We start from the raw sequence: 16,869 nt of genomic DNA, 5'->3' as shown, positions 1-16,869 counted from the left end.
TGATCTATAGCTTTCCAGTTTATATATAATGGCAAACTGTAGTATGCACTTCAGAAGAAAAAAAATCCCAAAGATTGCAGCAGGGCAGGGTAATCTCATGGTGTAAACTGATTTTAGGATGCAGAGGCTGCTGGGACAAAGGAACAATGGCTGTTCCCACATATTTTGAAAAATACAAAACCTAGCAGTTACTTTGATCTGTCTCTAGTACAATTGAGAACACACAGATCTCTGGTGAGGCAGATTGCTGACGTAAAGAGAAGGCTGATAGCCTTCATATTAGCAAACCTGGAGATTAATTTTCAGTGGTGTTCTAAATGCCAAATTGGATAATACTATATAGTGGCTGGAGGGCATGCAAATGCTGAAAGTTAGGTTTTATCTTCAGGTGATCGAAAATAACTTGTCAGTTTTAAGATCCCACTTCTAGATGACTGAAAGATGAAGTTGCTTAATTGAATTGGAACACACAAGAGGAGAAGCAGGGGGAGCATGCAAGCATAAGGCATGTTCACATAGTGCCAAACCACGGTTTGTACCGAGCCATCTTGTGCTACAGATGGGATGGTACGTTATTTGGTTGGAATGGTGACAGCACAACCCTAACTTTTTCACAATGCCGCATTGCCAACTTTTGTTTTCAACCATCCTCCTAACATTATTAGCGGTTCAGCTATTGAACATTTTCAAGTGCTCTGTTTTATGTGTGTTTTGGGACTGTTGTAAAATTTCAAGAGAAAGTAAAATCGCCTAGGGCTCCTTCAAATTACATTTAGACTCTAGGTGCGGAATTGACCTGTAAACGTGCGGGCAGGAAGGGTATAAATTCATGGGGATGCAAAGGTCAAATGTGTCGTGGCAGTAACCCTTGCTTGAGTTGGACATGGTTTCTTTTATTGCATGGATTCTGGGTTTTGGAAAATAATTGCCTATGTCATTGAAATCAGTGGAAGGGGGTCTTGAACCCCTTTTAAAGCATTCTGAGCCAGTGTCATCACTACATTGTGTACCATTCTGAGCCAATGTGAATTCCAAAAATGAGTTCGACTTTGTGTAATGAAGTACAGTGGTACGTCGGGTTAAGTACTTAGTTTGTTCCGGAGGTCCGTTCTTAAACTGAAACTGTTCTTAACCTGAAGCACCACTTTAGCTAATGGGGCCTCCTGCTGCCGCCGTGCCGCCGGAGCCCGATTTCTGTTCTTATCCTGAAGCAAAGTTCTTAACCTGAAGCACTATTACTGGGTTAGTGGAGTGTGTAACCTGAAGCGTATGTAACCTGAAGCGTATGTAACCCAAGGTACCACTGTACTTCCTTTTGTATGTCCTGAATCGCCTACCAATCAGTTTCATTGGGTTTCAAGTGTTGGGAGAGAGAAAGAGAGGTATAAAAGCTTCTCCCAACCCACTTTCTCCATACTATGTATAATTTCATAAACCTCGATCGTGTCCCCCGAAGGCGCTCCAAACTGTTGCTCATTTTGGTCTTCCTTTCCTGGCACTTCCAGTGGTGGCTTTCCTGTGGCCCTCCAGATTATGCTGGGCTACAGCTTTTGTTGTCTTTAACCATTGGCCATGCTGCGTGGTCCAGCAACAGCTGGAGGGCTACAGCTAAACCACCCCATCTCTACAATTCTTTCAATCTGAAAGAGTATCAATCTGAACAAATAGTATTACAAATGCGGCTGCATCATGCATATACGGAAAGACATTGCAATCCTCACCATTCTATGGAGTTCCTGAAGATCTTTAAGGAGAGGTGTATGTTGCAGGTTAGAACCACAGCAATCTCAAAAACGATAGCAATTTTGGGAAGTATTTTATCTTATGTTTTGGGGTTCCTCTGAGAAAAGCAACAATTTCCCCTTGGAACGCCCTCCTTTTTGCAGCTTCAGTTCCCAAGGCAAAGAGTGCTCCCACAATCTTCCTCAGATGGACCTTTTCCCTCCCAGCGCCTTATGCAAACTTTTCTTAGAAATACCATGCTGGTGTGATTGCTTTACCGCAGATGAAGCTCTCTTCGTCTGGGCTGTTGTGGTGCATCCTGTCTCTCCACACCCCGCCGACAAACAAGTTGTTTAAGTGAATATGTGACTCGCCTCTTCGTTTCACCTTCTCCTTGCAGCATATGGAATTTATGACCTTTTTTGCTTCTCTCCCCGGCAGCCTCGCAAAGAGCAGCTTTCTCTTCCTGCCAGACTGTCTCTCCGAAGCTACTTTTTCTTTGTTGTCATGGAACAGATTCTTGCATCTCCAAGTGCACCCAGGCCATGCAGCCCCGTCAAGCTGGGGTGGCAGCTAAAAGTGTAACCCGTTTCAGCCTTGTTCCCGCCCACTCCTGTGCACTTTGGAAGAAACTTGCAGGGCTTTGGTGCAATAGCTTTTTTTTTTGCAAAGTGTGAAGTGCCTCTCTTGGTTGGTGCAAAGCACTGCACCACCAAGAGTTAGCCGAGATTATATTAATTTCCCAATCAATGTACTTCAGAGACTGCTCTGCTGGATCCTGCCCCAAAGGTTGCCTAATCCAGCCAGATTCCTTCTCCTCCCTGCACAATAGTAGGATGCACATCAGGAAAGCATCTGATACCCAGCATCAATACTTCCCCTGAATGTGGAGGCTCTATTGGCTGCCATATCTGTCAGTTGTCCTTTATGGAAAGACCATGGATCCCACAAGCTATGTGTTAGGAGATGAATTGCTTTCACCTTCTGCAAATTATCTTTACTGGGTGCTCCCTAGTAGTATGAGACAAGGAGAAGTTACTTTCCACACAGCTCATATAGAGTGTGTGTGTGTGTGTGTGTGCACGTGTGTGTGTGTGTGTGTGTGTGTGTGTGTGTGTCTCACTCACAGGATCATCACCTTGTTGTGGTGAGTGGGCTTGCATGTTCCTATGACCCTTGTGAGCGAAGCCATCGGGAGTCTCGTACTACCAGCAGGGTCACCCAAGGCGGTAAGGTCAAAGGGGAGGAGCTAGACAAAGAATGATCCAAGAAGTCCTCAATGGCAGAACAGGTGGAAGATAACAAGCGGTATGTTACAATGCTTTGAAGAAAGATGAAGGCTTCAGATAAGAATTTACCGGTTGCCGTGATACTCATCCCATTGGAATAGAGCCTTATTGTGAAGACTGTGCGTTGGTCAATGTGCACTGATCTACACGCATAAAACAAATTCACGCACAGGCGTCTTCCAAAAACCCATCCCAAACCCAAAAACGTGTCCATGGAAGACAATCTTACTTGGCTACAAGTGATAGAAGAAGAAGAAGAAGAAGAAGAAGAAGAAGAAGGGGGGGGGAGAGAGAGAGTGTGTGTGTAGAAACATCTTATGCCAACCTTGATCTTATCCCCACCCCCCAGACTAAATTAAATAGCACCAAAGGCTTTAACTTTTCTTCATAGAGAAGGGGATGCATCCCAATAGATTTTGGTTTAGTTGCTTTTTCCTGTACCTTTTTTCCAGCTCTGTGATATTGGCCCAGATAGGAGGAGGATTATGTTACTGACTGAAGCCAAAAGCCAATTGGCTGTATCCAAGCGTAGTTCAGTAATAGCTGAAAAGCTTGGCCTCTTGCCACCATAACTTATGGCTATATATTATCTCTGCAAATTAATCAGGCCCTTGAATTTTTAGGCTATACAAAACTGGGCATGATGTCACTCATAGCCAATCAGTGTGCTTGGATTGTGTCTCTGGAAGGGAGGATTAGCGATACCAATTCGGATGGGGTGCTTCCTGTCATGTTGCGTATGGTGGGTACATTGAGATAGTCCTGTGAGAGATTTTACATGCTTTGTGCTTTGTTTAGTGCTGAAATTGAAGCCGACTTGCTGGCACACAGGCGTCACTCTAGAGATGGTGATGTCTGCTCTTGCCAACCTGCCTTGCTGTTGCCCCATTGGCTATATGGATCAGATGAGGCAATAACACAGCTGAAACTCAGGTGTTGAAACCACCCCAAAGCTGTGCTTGCAGAGTAATTTGGTGAAATGAAATGAGAAATTACCCCCCCCCCCTTTAAGGGCATAGGAGGATAGCAGTGCCCTCTTGGTGCGCTGAAATGTCCTTTTGAGCATGTTTCCTTGCAAGCATGATATGCATTATATTATGATTCAGTTGAGATTCCTGCATTGCAGAGGGTGTTGCTTGGAGAATGCTTTTCAGCCCCATGGAACCTCCAATGTGGGGTTCCGCAGGTCTCAATTCTATCCCCCATGTTGTTTAACATCTACATGAAACTGCTGGGTGGCGTTATCTGGAGTGCGTTGTGGGCAGTATGCTGATGACACTTAGCTCTATTTCTCCTTTACATCTGCAGGTGAGGCGGTGGAAGTGCTGGACCAGTGTCTTGTCTCGATAATGAACTGGATGAGAGCCAACAACTGAATCTCAATCCAGATAAGACGGAGGCACTGTTAGTGGGTGGTTCCTCAGACCAGACGGCTGGGAGGTCGCCTGCTCTTGATGGGGCTATGCTGCCCCTGAAGGAGCAGGTTCATAGTTTGAGGGTCCTCCTGGATCCTTTGCTGTCGCTTGAGGCCAGGTGGCCTCAGTGGCCCAGAGTACCTTCCATCAGCTTCGGTTGGTGGCCCAGCTACGCCCCTATCTGGACAGGGATAGACTAATTATTGTTGTCTATGCTCTGGTAACCTCAAGGTTAGATTACTGTAATGCGTTAAACGTAGGGCTGCCTCTGAAGATGGTTCAGAAACTTCAGCTGGTGCAGAATTCAGCAACCAGGTTGCTCACCGAAGCAAGACGGTTTGAGCATATGACGCCAATTCTGGTGCAACTGCACTGGCTACCAATTAGTTTCTGGGCCCAATTCAGAGTGATGGTTTTGACCTATAAAGCCTTAAATGCCTCAGGACGACAATACCTCAAGAGCTGCCTCTTCCCATATGAACCTATCCGGACCCTGAGATCATCTTCTGAGGCCCTTATTTGTGTGCCTCCTCCTCCCCTTCTGTGGAATGCTCTCCCTAGGGAAGTTCGTTGTACACCTTTAGGAACCAGGCAAAAATGTTCCTTTTTAACCAGGCCTTTACCTGACCTGATCTACATCCTATACCCTTTTTAAAATGCTGGCTTTTTTTGGGGGGGGGGGTGTTACTGGATTTTGATTTTATGTATGTGATCCTTTATGTGAACTGCCCTGAGACCTTTGGGTATAGGGCGGAATAGAAATAAAATAAAATACCCTCAGGGTGCCTTCCAACTCTGCAATTCTATGATTCATTCATTCCCTTGGAAATTCTGGATGTTCAGTACTAGCACAGTAACACACATGATGTCTATTGAAGTAAGGAATACAGTGATCCATTGTAAAGTGCGATAGAGGCACCATGTAATTCCGATACCTATTCTCATGCCCACACAGCCTTGTATTTAACAGCTTGCCTAGTAGCCAGAAGTGACCAGGAATTCCATACAGGCAAGTGGGTGGGTGGTAGAGGAGGGTATGATCTGCCAGCCCACTTGGTTGCCATGCTAACCGTAGAAGATGGTATTCCTGTTCCTCTGTGACGAGTGCAGAAGCACAGCAGACTGGCAGAGGGAGAAATGGCTTGCTCTGTTACTCCTCTGCCAGTCCGCTTGATAGAAGGCATTTTTAAATTAGCTAGTGTTTCTGTGCTGGCTGCTCCCCTTTTGCTGTGAACCTTACAGCCTAGTGCAATTTTTTGCAGGCTAGTAACTTTACCGAGCTTATACAAAGCGATGCGTAATAAGCGATGTAGGGTATGGTAATGAACTCTGTCCAAAGGCTCCAGTCTTGCGTTCTCTTAATCTGTGCGTAAAACTCACTGAATACGACCGATCATACTTCAAAGTATACATCCTTAGGATTTCACGGCACACGTCTACAACAGTTAAAACTGGAGTATGCGGAATAATTTTGAACACTTCCTCTGGCTTTCACAACGGAGCTCTTCAGTGATCACGGAGTAGTCTAATAAGTGCTAATAAAGCAGCGTAAATTTTTAACTATTATTACTCACCTTTATCCATATAAAACAGACTGTTTCTCAGCTGAGGCCCTTTGGGAAGAAATGGAATAATCTTGGTGTCACATTTGTTAGAAATGGTCGTGATAGTTTAAGCAGGGAGGAGGTCAATGTGCAAAGTTTTTGGGAAATTGGTTTCCAAATGTGTGATAAATGTATCCTATTCTGGCAAAGGATAAATGATGATAATATAAGTTATTTCTTCTAGATCCTTGTTAGAATGGCAGGTGCAGCTGAATTCTGTTCTGGCACAGGGATTTGTGTCCCTGCATTTGGAGTTTTCCTCAGAACTCTGGTTATTCTTTTGGTCTGTTCCTTTAAGATCTCTAAGTAACATAGCCATGACTCTCAGGACAGATAGCTCAGTTGGTAGAGCATGAGACTCAAAGGGTGAGATCTCAGGGTTGGGGGGTTCGAGCCCCACATTGGGCAAAATATTCCTGTATAGCAGAGGGTTGGACTGGATGACCCCTGTGCTCCCTTCCAAATCTACAATTCTATGATTCTGTGACATATTTCTCTAGACCAGGTCCGGCTGCTGCTGATTGTCTAGCTCTGAACTACAGCTGCTTCTTTTTTTGTTCCCAGATTAACCTGAGCAAAGTAGGTGAATACTGGTGGAGTGCCATCTTGGAAGGAGAAGAGCAGATTGACATTGGTAAAATCAATAAAGAACGTTCAATGGCTACGGTGGATGAAGAAGAGCATGCTGTGCTGGACAGGCTATCCTTTGACTACCACCAAAAGCTGCAGGGAAAGCCACAGAGCCATGAGATGGTATGTTTCTTAATTAGGAAATTGTTTGATTTGCTGACCATGCAGTTCTTTGCTTCTCTTAATGTGCTGCATGCAGTAGGTAGACTGTTTGGATCATTGTGGTACTTTGGTTCTGCCATAGCTCAGACTTCAAATCACAATGGGTAACTTTGCATAGTCCTTCAAGGAGAGGACAGTTCCCCCACTTCCATTGTAGGTAACATGGGGCTCCTCCCACAGCTTGAGGGGAAGAAAGAATAAAAAACACAATGCCAAATTCTACTTGTGTGAAATAGTTCCTGGGAATTTCTGTGATCCAGTTCCAGAAAATCTTCCTTTATGGCAGATATAATACAGGAGCAAATATCCTAAGTAGGACTTGTGTGTAGTAAGCAAAATCAATTTTGTAAATAACCACTTGCCTGATTTCTGCTTCTTTTTACTAGGGGAGTTCCAGTTAAGAACATCATCTAGGTGGCTGTTTTAACAGGGAGACGTTCCGAGTTTTAACAAAATTATCCTTTCTAGACTCATTTGCAAACCTGATTTTAATGCCACTGTTTTCAGTGCTCAAAACGGCATCTAGGTGTAGAACATTTAATGTATAACCTTTCTCTGAGAGACTTGCCAGATGCATCTGTGTCTCTGGTGTGTTATGGCATTAGCCAAATGATTATTGCTGTAATCTTCCGAGTGCAGGGCTAATGGCAGTAAAACTCCACTTTCCGCTCTTTGGTTGTGAGCAATATGGAAAGTATCCAGATCGGCGCAAAACCAGCTCTGTGTTTTTACTCCTTTGATTTGTCATCTGTATGATAATACCAGAGTGTACCAAATGTCACTCCTAAATGCTGTGCTCTAAACAGGTCATTCGATCTCAGCATGACTCGGAATGTGGAAGGCAGCCTGAGAATATATGGGTAAAAATTGTAGGGAACAACCTTACTGTGGGTGTTTGCTGAGGACCTGGATGATGCCTTTCTAGAGCAGATTACCAAACATTCAAAAAGAAGAGATATAGTAGTCATAGGAGACTTCAACTACCCCAATAGCTGTTGGAACTTAGACTTTTCCAAGAATGTAAGCTCCAACAAATTCCTCAGTTGTCTCACTGACAATTTCATTTCCCAAAAGGTAAAAGAAGCAACAAAGGGGTCATCTCCCTTGGATCTGGTCCTTACCAGCAGGGAAGAACTGATCGACAAAGTGAAAGTACAAGGAACCTTGGGAGGAAGTGATCATGCCCTCAGGTTTTATCATACACAGGCAAGGGAAAGCTAAGTGTAGTTGGACATGCACTCTCATCAGAAATAGTCAAAGGAGTCCACAAGATGGATGGGAATTTCTTAAAGGTGAAATTTTGAAGGCACAAAGACAGATAACTCCAACAAGAAAAGAAAGCGGAAGACTGCATAAATAGCTTGCAGATGAGCTGAGGTGTAAGAAGGGCATATATAAGAAATAGAAGGACAAATCATGAAGGAAGTGTATACATGAGTTGCCAGCAATTGCAGGGAGAAGGTCAGGCAGGCCAAAGCTCAGAATGAAATTGCAAAAGAAGTTAAAAATAACATAAAAGGTTGATTTGGCTATGTTCAAAGCCAAGAGCAAGCAAGTGGTGGGTCCCTTGTGTGGAGAAGATGGAGAAATGCCACTGGGTGACAGAGAGAAGACAGAACTGCTCAACACTTTGTCCTTGCCCTAAAGGAAACAGTGCTTAACCTGGTGATAGCAGAATAAAGGATGCAGGGAGAGAGCTGAAACCCAGCATAGGAAAAGAGGTGGTATGGGAACTGCACTCAGGGGTGCTAAAGGAGATTGTGGATGTAATCTCAGAGCTTCTGTCTATAATCTTTGAGAAGTCCTGAAGAACAGGTGATGTGGATCCCTGTGAACTGGAGGCAGGCAAATGGTTGTCCCCATCTACAAAAAGGGGGAAAGAGAAGTTTCATGTAACTACCGACCAGTGAACTTGACATCAATACCAGGAAAGCTGGTAAAATGTGGACTGGATGAGATAACTCTTAAGTGGATTTGTAGCTGGTTGACTGACCAAATTCAAAGAGTGCTCTCTAATGGTTTCTCGTTATCTTGGGAAAAAGGGACAAGTGGGGTGCTGTAAGGTTCTGTCCTGGGCCCATTGTTGTTCAACGTCTTTATAAACAATTTGGATGAAGGCATTGAGGGAATACGCATCAAATTTGTAGATGATAGCAAACTCGAAAGGTTAGTCAATGCTGCTGAAGACAGAATCAGGATTCAAAATGACCTTAACAAATTGGAGAACTGTGCCAAAGCTAACAAATAATTTTCAGTAGGGATGAATGTAAGGTTGTACATTTAGGCAGGAAGAACCAACTGCACAAATATAAGGTGGGGGACACCTGGATTGCAAGCAGTACATGTGAAAAGGATCTAGGGGTCTTAGTAGACCACAAGCTTAACATGAGTCAACAATGTGATGTAACAGCAAAAAAATCAAATGTGATTCTAGGCTGTAACATCAAGGGGAGCGTCCTGATAGTTTGGTGTCCAGATCAAGGGAAGTAATAGTACCACTCTGTTCTGCCTTGGTCAGACCACACCTGGAGTACTGTGTCCAGTTCTGGACACCACAATTTAAGAAGGATATTGGCAAGCTAGAATGTGTGCAGAGGAGGGAAACCAGGATGATCAAGGGTCTGGAAACCAAGCCTGATGAAGAACGGCTGAGGAATTGAGTATGTTTAGTCTGGAAAAGAGGAGACTCAGAGGACATAGGATAGCCATCTTCAGATATCTTTAGGGCTGTCACACGGAAGATGGAGCAAGCACGTTTTCTCCTACGCTGAAACCTTTGGCATTTCAATTGATGTCGTCACGTATGATGTTCTGTGGTTGAGATTCCTGCATTGCAGGGGGTTGGACTAGAGTCCCTTTCAACTCCACCGTTCTATAATTCTATGTTTCTATTATTTATTTTGCTTTATATTTGTACATGCAAAAAGATACACTGTTGTATTTATAAGATTACTTATAACCTTCTTTTCAGTTTGGTGAATTCAAAAAAATGGACTCAGAGATATTATAATATCAGATCATGTGCATTAAAGCACATAATATCAAATAATGTGCATTAAAAATACAGACTAAATCAGCTGTGTTATTTTAACAGCAAAGAGAATAATTCCAGCCAAACTTGACTCTCATCACACTTGGAATGTAAAAGCCTGCTGAAAAAGAAAGTTTTAATAGCCCCTCTAAATGAGCTAGGCTATTGAGTCTTGTGAATATCCAACGAATATTAATTCCATAAATGCAGAATGACAACGGGGAATGCTATATTAATTGTCAATATTGATCTATCGTCCAAGGAGGCACCATTTGCAGCAATCATCCATTATGCTAAACTCAGTGATTAGGGAGGTCTTTGCAAGAATAGGGTCTTCCCAATACACGTATGTATGTTGTTGCATAATGAGCTATTCGTTGTTGTTGATTATGATATTTTTATTATTCTTCACTACTTAAGAAGCATCTCAGTGTGATTTCACAATCTAGAGTGAGCATCCAAAGCCTTATCCATGTTTGTATGCTTAAATTGGCATACTATTTTCTGTGCCCTCTGTTTCATGAGGCTCAAGGCAGCTTGCAGCAAATATAAAATACAAAATGTCATAACATCTTCACCAGCATCAAACAAATTGAAAATAAAAATTCGATAAAAATTTCCACTAAAACCTTCAGCATATTTCTGTCTTGAGGATTTACTGAGAAGAAACAGTTCCACAAATCACAAAATCTGTCTTAAGTTGGAAAACAATGTCTGGCTTTTAAAACTGTCACTCCTTCCCCTAAGACTCCCTGTCTGAGTTTTAAGTTCTGTAAGGATGTTGGGATGTGATGGGAAATCATGCCTGGAATCTGTCAGAAGAGTGCTTCTAATTTGTCCACGTTCATTTCTGGAATCGTAAAATTTTCAACTAAAAACAGAAAAGGAAGCCCCCAGCAGAGAACTTGCACACAAAAAGTTATTGAAATGTGCTTTTGCCTTTCTTATTTGGAGGTAGTCAGAAAATAGATTGGGACCCACTGCAGTCTGGATCAGCAAGGGTTTCTGACTCTGAATGGCAAATAAAATTGTATTTTTAAAAGGCCTCAGTGTTCATTGCCTGTAAAATGAGTATTAATTGGTTGTCTTTGAAATGGGCTTTGTTACAGCTCTGTTGGCCAATTTAAGATTTCTGCATTAACATTTCTGATCTGTTGTAACTCTGGTGTAGATTTGTACTCTCATATATGCAGGTTATTTCATTGTATGGCTCATGGGGTGCAGTATGTTGCTGTTTCCGAAGCAAGTTACTGTTCCAAATCTGGTACTTCTCTCTGCTCCTATTTTTGCACCTCTTTCTGGTTGGTGAACCTCAGAATTCTATGGGGGGGGAGGAATATTGTAAGCCTGAACTCTGCCAACCTTGGTGTAGCATGGTTCATTCTTCAGTAAGTCTGTGTTGCTTATAAGGAATCTGTCTAATAATAACAATTAAATAATAATAATAATTAAATAATTATTTTTATCCCGCCCTCCCCGGCCATAGCTGGGCTCAGAGCGGCTAACATCATATAAATCAGACAATTTGCATAATACAATCTACACTATGCAAATAAAATAACATTCAACTGTCATTAAAATAATATGGAATATTAAATATGGCAAATCAAAATGGAGGAGAGGATTTTGCAACACTGAACAAGATATCTTTGATTTCTACTGAGTGCGACTGTTGGTCAGTCTCTAGCTTACTGACTGGCATTGGGTCTCCAGAGGTTCAGGCAGATGTCTCTCTCCATCCCTACCTGTAGGTATTGGGGATTGAAGATGGCACCTTCTGCATGTGAAGCAAATGCTCTTCCACAAATATTTTCAAAAAAAGTTTATAATATTTCTAAAGCATTTTTAGGATTTAAGATTTTGTTGTTCAATGGCTTGATAGACATTATCAACAGGTTACCAACAGGTTTTGTAGCTAAATAAATAAATAAATAAATAAATAAATTTTATTTATACCCCGCCCTCCCCAGCCAAGACCAGGCTCAGGGCGGCTAACAGCCAATAATAAAAACAAGCTGATTAAAATACAATTTAAAAAAAGATTAATATACAACATTAAAACATTAGGATGCAGCCTCTTCACAGGAGGAGAAAGGAAAAAGAAAGAGGAGGAGAGAATCAAACTGATTCTAAGCCAAAGGGCAGGTGGAACAACTCTGTCTTACAGGCCCTGCGGAAAGAAATCAGATCCCGCAGGGCCATGGTCTCATGAGACAGAGTGTTCCACCAGGCCGGAGCCAGTGTTGAAAAGGCCCTGGCTCTGGTTGAAGCTAATCTAACTTCCTTAGGGCCCGGGACCACTAGGGTGTTGCTATTTATGGACCTTGAGGCTCTCCGTGGGGCATACCGGGAGAGGCGGTCCCGTAGGTACGAGGGTCCTAGGCCGTGAAGGGCTTTAAAGGTCAAAAGCAGCACTTTAAATCTGACCCTGTACTCCACCGGGAGCCAGTGCAGATGGAAAAGCACTGGGTGAATATGCTCCCATGGCAGAGACCCCGTGAGGAGCTTCGCTGCAGTATTCTGCACCTGCTAGAGTTTCTGGGACAGGTTCAAGGGCAGCCCCACGTAGAGCGAATTACAGTAGTCAAGCCTGGAGGTGACCATCGCATGGATCACTGTGGCCAGGTCGGGGCGGGAAAGGTAAGGGACCAACTGCTTGATGCGGCGAAGGTGGAAAAATGTTGCCTTGGCTGTTGCTGTAACCTGTGCCTCTATGGAAAGGGAGGCGTCAAGGATTACACCCAAACTCTTAACGGAAGGCAATGGCACTAATTGGGCCCCCGCAAGAGAAGGGAGTTGGTCCCTCATCACCATACCATCCTGACCCAGCCAGAGGACCTCTGTCTTCGAAGGATTTAGTTTCAATTTAGTTTCAAATGGGTTAACTGTCATTGTGAACTATGAAATTAGATGGATTTAGAACATACTGTATTGGCCTGAATATAAGCCGCAGACCGAATATAAGCTGAACCTTTAAAATTGATTGGGGGGGCGTTGCATACTGTAAGGTCGCTAATATAAGCTGCACTTTAATTTTTCACAGTTGGAATTGGGGGGGGGGGGTTGAGGCTTATATTCAGGCCAATACGGTAAATGCCAAGGCTTTTATCAGTGTAGATATCTCTTTGGCTTTTTCCCTGGAACACCTGAGCAAAAGGATTCCTAGCACAGTTGTGTGATGGCAATCAAAGATTACTTAATGGTGGAACACCAGAGTTAGCCTGCAGGTACAGAACCGAGAAGAAGAAAATAAATTAAAACAGAAATAAAATATTTCAGGGATTTTAAGTAAGCAGAAGCCCAGTTTTCCCAAGCTTATATCCCTGTTCCTGTTTGGAATCTTAGCTATGCTGCTACATGGGCCTCTGACCCATCCGCAGAGCAAGGAACCATCTCTCCTGCCTTTGCTAACAAATGGTGCTGCAATGAAATTTAAGGAAGAGCAGCTGGCAGCTATACCGTGCCATTCTTGGTTTCACTGAATAATTTGATAATACCTGGCTGCGGTCAGTGGACTGTATTCAACTGATCCGTTGACCGGCAAGTCAGGATTAATCAAGTTGGTGGGTTTCTGTATATTGCACGACCGTGACATGACTCTTGTCTTAATTTCAGAAAGTCCACGAGATGCTCAAGAAGGGCTGGGATGCTGAAGGCTCCCCGTTCCGAGGCCAGAAGTTTGATCCCTCCATGTTCAACATCTCTCCTGGGGCAGTGCACTTTTGATGATGGCACCGAGGATGGGAGAATTGCCTACCTGCCGGGGAGAGTAGGATGAAACTGATGCCACTGCCACACTCCTCCCCTCCTGCCAGCGATGTCAATCAGCCCCTTTGTCCCTGCCTTGTTACCTGGGCTTGTTTGCAAAATGACAAAGGACTTCAAAATAGCCAGAATGTGGGTTTGCTTTTGGGGAGGGGGGAGAGGGGAGTGCAATGTTGAGCGAGTCCTTCCCTCCAGCGCCAGGTTGGTGCATTTAATATGTATGTGGGGGAAGCCTAGCAAAAAGCAGCCTTACGTACTGTGTCACCACGGCAACCAGCAGCTGCTGGTAGCATTTCCTCTCCTCTCTTGTTAATGGAATGCTTTGGGGAGGGGGGTTGATTGAAGGCAGTATCCCCCCCCCACCTCTTTTTCAGAAATACATGCAGTTTGGCCAAATGATGGCGAGATTCTCTCCTGTTTCTTTGTTGCTGTCTTCTGTCCCTGCTTCCATCTTTCAGGAAACCCAATCTCCTAATGGCACCAGGCACCACAGCCTCCTTTAAACACCAGCAATCTGCAATCAGTGTCATTTTAGCAGCATCTTAATTGCTAGGTTTGGTCCTTGAGGCCCTGGCAGTGGGAGGTAAATGTTGCAGGCTCAGACTAATAGCTGAAAAGGAGCCAGAACAGAAGGTGACACTTGATAGCTGTATCTTTACTGTACATCTCTGGTGGTCTGTGACGCTTTGGCATTGAATTTGAAAAATAAAGGGGGGGGGGGGAGAGCCAGACTTCTCCTGATTGCAGTGACTGGATGACTTGGTGCTCAGAGAGCGGCAGGTCTCTGTGAGTCTCAGTCTGTTCTTAGTTTTATCCAAAAGTGCTTGATATTAAGCTTCAGAGTGTAGACATTAGTTTATCTCCCTCCCTCCTCTCTTAGGGCCAAACTAGCTGATACAGCAAGTGTGGGATTGTATTTAATTATCTGTCTTTTTTCAAAACAACAACAAATCTGTTTATGGAAAATCGGGACCACAGGGTGGGGTTTAACTTTTCCCTGTGCACTGCAGTCCTGACAGTCCCCCCCCCCCCCGTTATTTACATCAGAAAATATATATCCCATGTAGAAAGCCAATGTAGCTTTCGTTTTAGGTGGCGGCAGCAGGGTTGGGGGTGGGTTTGATGGGACGATAGCATTGGAAGAAAGGGTTAAACTTACCTGACAGCCCATGACTGCAGATAGCAATGACTTGGCCCACCTCAGCAGGTTATCTTGAATCTATGAGCACATTTAGTACAATTGTGGCTCTTCCCCTAAATTCTGCTTCAGAGGAGGCAGAGTGTGCCATTTGAATTTAAGAATCTTATTTCTGCTTATTGTCATAAAACTGGCAACCTGTTACAGGGGGTAGTGAGAAATACATTTGAGGGAAAGAAAAGTCATGGCTCTTGAAGTTGTCCTATTGTTCTGGCAATATACATACCTTTAAAAAAAAATTGTTATAAGACCCATAGAGAAAGCAGCCGTTCCAGATCTAATAATATTATGTGCATGTCTGCCATTAAAAATTGGCAAGAAAGTCAAAGCTTCAAGAACGACATCACCTGTCAAAATGTAAAACACATTTTAGGTTTGTTCATAGTTGCTTAGTGGGCCATATAAAGGCGTAAGTGTTATCTCCACTATTTTACACTTAAGAAGGGAAGTAAACGATAAAATACATAGTACATTGAGACATTCTTGGTGCTTGTGATACCCAATATAGAATTACAATATGCAAAATTCAGCTGAGCCCACCAGTATATCGGCTTTTAGGTGCGAGATGTAGGGCACATACCAGACAAAGCTCTTGGCTTCTGAATAAGCAAATCTGACAATCCTCACAACTTCAGACAAGTCAAAAGAGAAAACTGGATAAATAGTCTCCAGTACAAGATTTCAATTGAATTCTCGGCTCACCGTAGACAACTTTAAAGAAAGCTTGACCATGAGAGAGCAATAGGGAAGGTGGCTGTTCCAGATATGGTAGGAATATGTCTGACCGCTGTTTTTAAAAAATCCCCACATCACAAAACGGTCCCTGAAGCTGGCAAATTTTCAGCTGTAGTGTGGTGGATGCAGCAGAAATCCCAGTCACCATGCCCAAGGAGTTTTCTGGACTCGTTTTCGCAAGGGGCCTATGCTTGTTTCTGAAGACATCAGTTGCCATTTGAAGCAGAAGATCATGTCCGGTGTTAGTCCTACTCAGAGTAGGCCCATTGAATTTAATGGATCTGACTAACCTAGGCTCATTAATTTCAACAGGTCTCCTCTGAGTAAAACTTACGTTGGCTACAACCCAGTTTTGTTTCTTTCTTAAATGACTTGATCCATGACAAAGGGAATGACGAAGAACTTGCGATGTCTATGTTGGCTGTAGAAAGAGAGGCTAGGTGATATTTTATTTTATTTTTACAGGTAGTTTATATGTCATTCATATATGACTTTCATTGTAGGCATAAAAGTAAGTGGAGAGAAAAGCACACAGCTTCCTGACCAGTCCCTGACAGTAGGATGGTTGTTACTCACATGCAACATGAATGTCACCGCACCTTTTGTCTTCTGAATGGGCATTTCACAATAGTACGTTTCCCAAACACTTTGTGGACCTACTACCTGCAGTCTATCATTATTCTACTGTTTAGGAAGGCAAGTGGGTGGTGAAAGAATGTCCCCACTGATCAACACGTTCCCCCTTCCTTTTTAAAACAATAATTTTATTCTATCTAAAGCACCTAAAATCAACTAGGCAACAGTCTTAAGTTGTTTGTCTAATGCACAGTGGGTTTGTATGATTTATGGTCAATATTTGTGGGTGTCCACCACTTTGAGTTTTGTGGTTCCAATGAGCTTGACTAGGACTAGCATTCCCAAGACTGCTGACAAATATCAAAGGGATGGGTTTCTTCAGGACTTGTACATCCCCTCAGCCCAGCCCCTGCCCAGCTTCAGTAGGTCTGTCCACTCCAACCTTCTGACCTCCTGTTGGGCTTCCTAATGGTGAAAATAGTCTTAAGACTGCATGACCTGGATTAGTGGTTTTTTTTGTTTTTTCCCCCAATCATGAACAGTGGGTATTAAACTGTGCTGGATTCTAAAAAAAATGATCAAAACCTTCCTTGGAATATCTGTTGTACTTGTATGGTGCTGAAGTAGGAGTGGGGAAACAGATGTGCCGTGAAATGTCAAAGATAGTGACTACTTGATTTTGATTTTTTTGTCCTACAGGTATTTGGGGAAAGCTAGCATCTTGCCATTTTACAGATTTATG

The 16,869-nt window shown here is 43.2% G+C and overlaps 1 protein-coding gene across 1 annotated transcript in view; it reads left to right on the top strand.

Moving 5' to 3' along the window:
• Positions 1-14,017, top strand: part of NUDCD3 (NudC domain containing 3) — a 56,328-nt gene extending 42,311 nt beyond the window's left edge. The window contains exons 5-6 of the mRNA XM_080982582.1: positions 6,595-6,783; positions 13,469-14,017. Of these exons, the coding sequence (XP_080838708.1) occupies positions 6,595-6,783; positions 13,469-13,579 (300 nt within the window). The 3' untranslated portion in view covers positions 13,580-14,017. The remainder of the gene's footprint in view (positions 1-6,594; positions 6,784-13,468) is intronic.
• The last annotated feature ends 2,852 nt before the right edge of the window (positions 14,018-16,869 follow it).

The sequence above is a fragment of the Podarcis pityusensis genome (genome assembly GCF_964106645.2).
Source record: "Podarcis pityusensis genome assembly, chromosome: 15".
Taxonomy (NCBI): domain Eukaryota; kingdom Metazoa; phylum Chordata; class Lepidosauria; order Squamata; family Lacertidae; genus Podarcis; species Podarcis pityusensis.
Note: the sequence above shows the minus strand (reverse complement) of the source record. Positions and strands in the feature narration are given on the sequence as shown.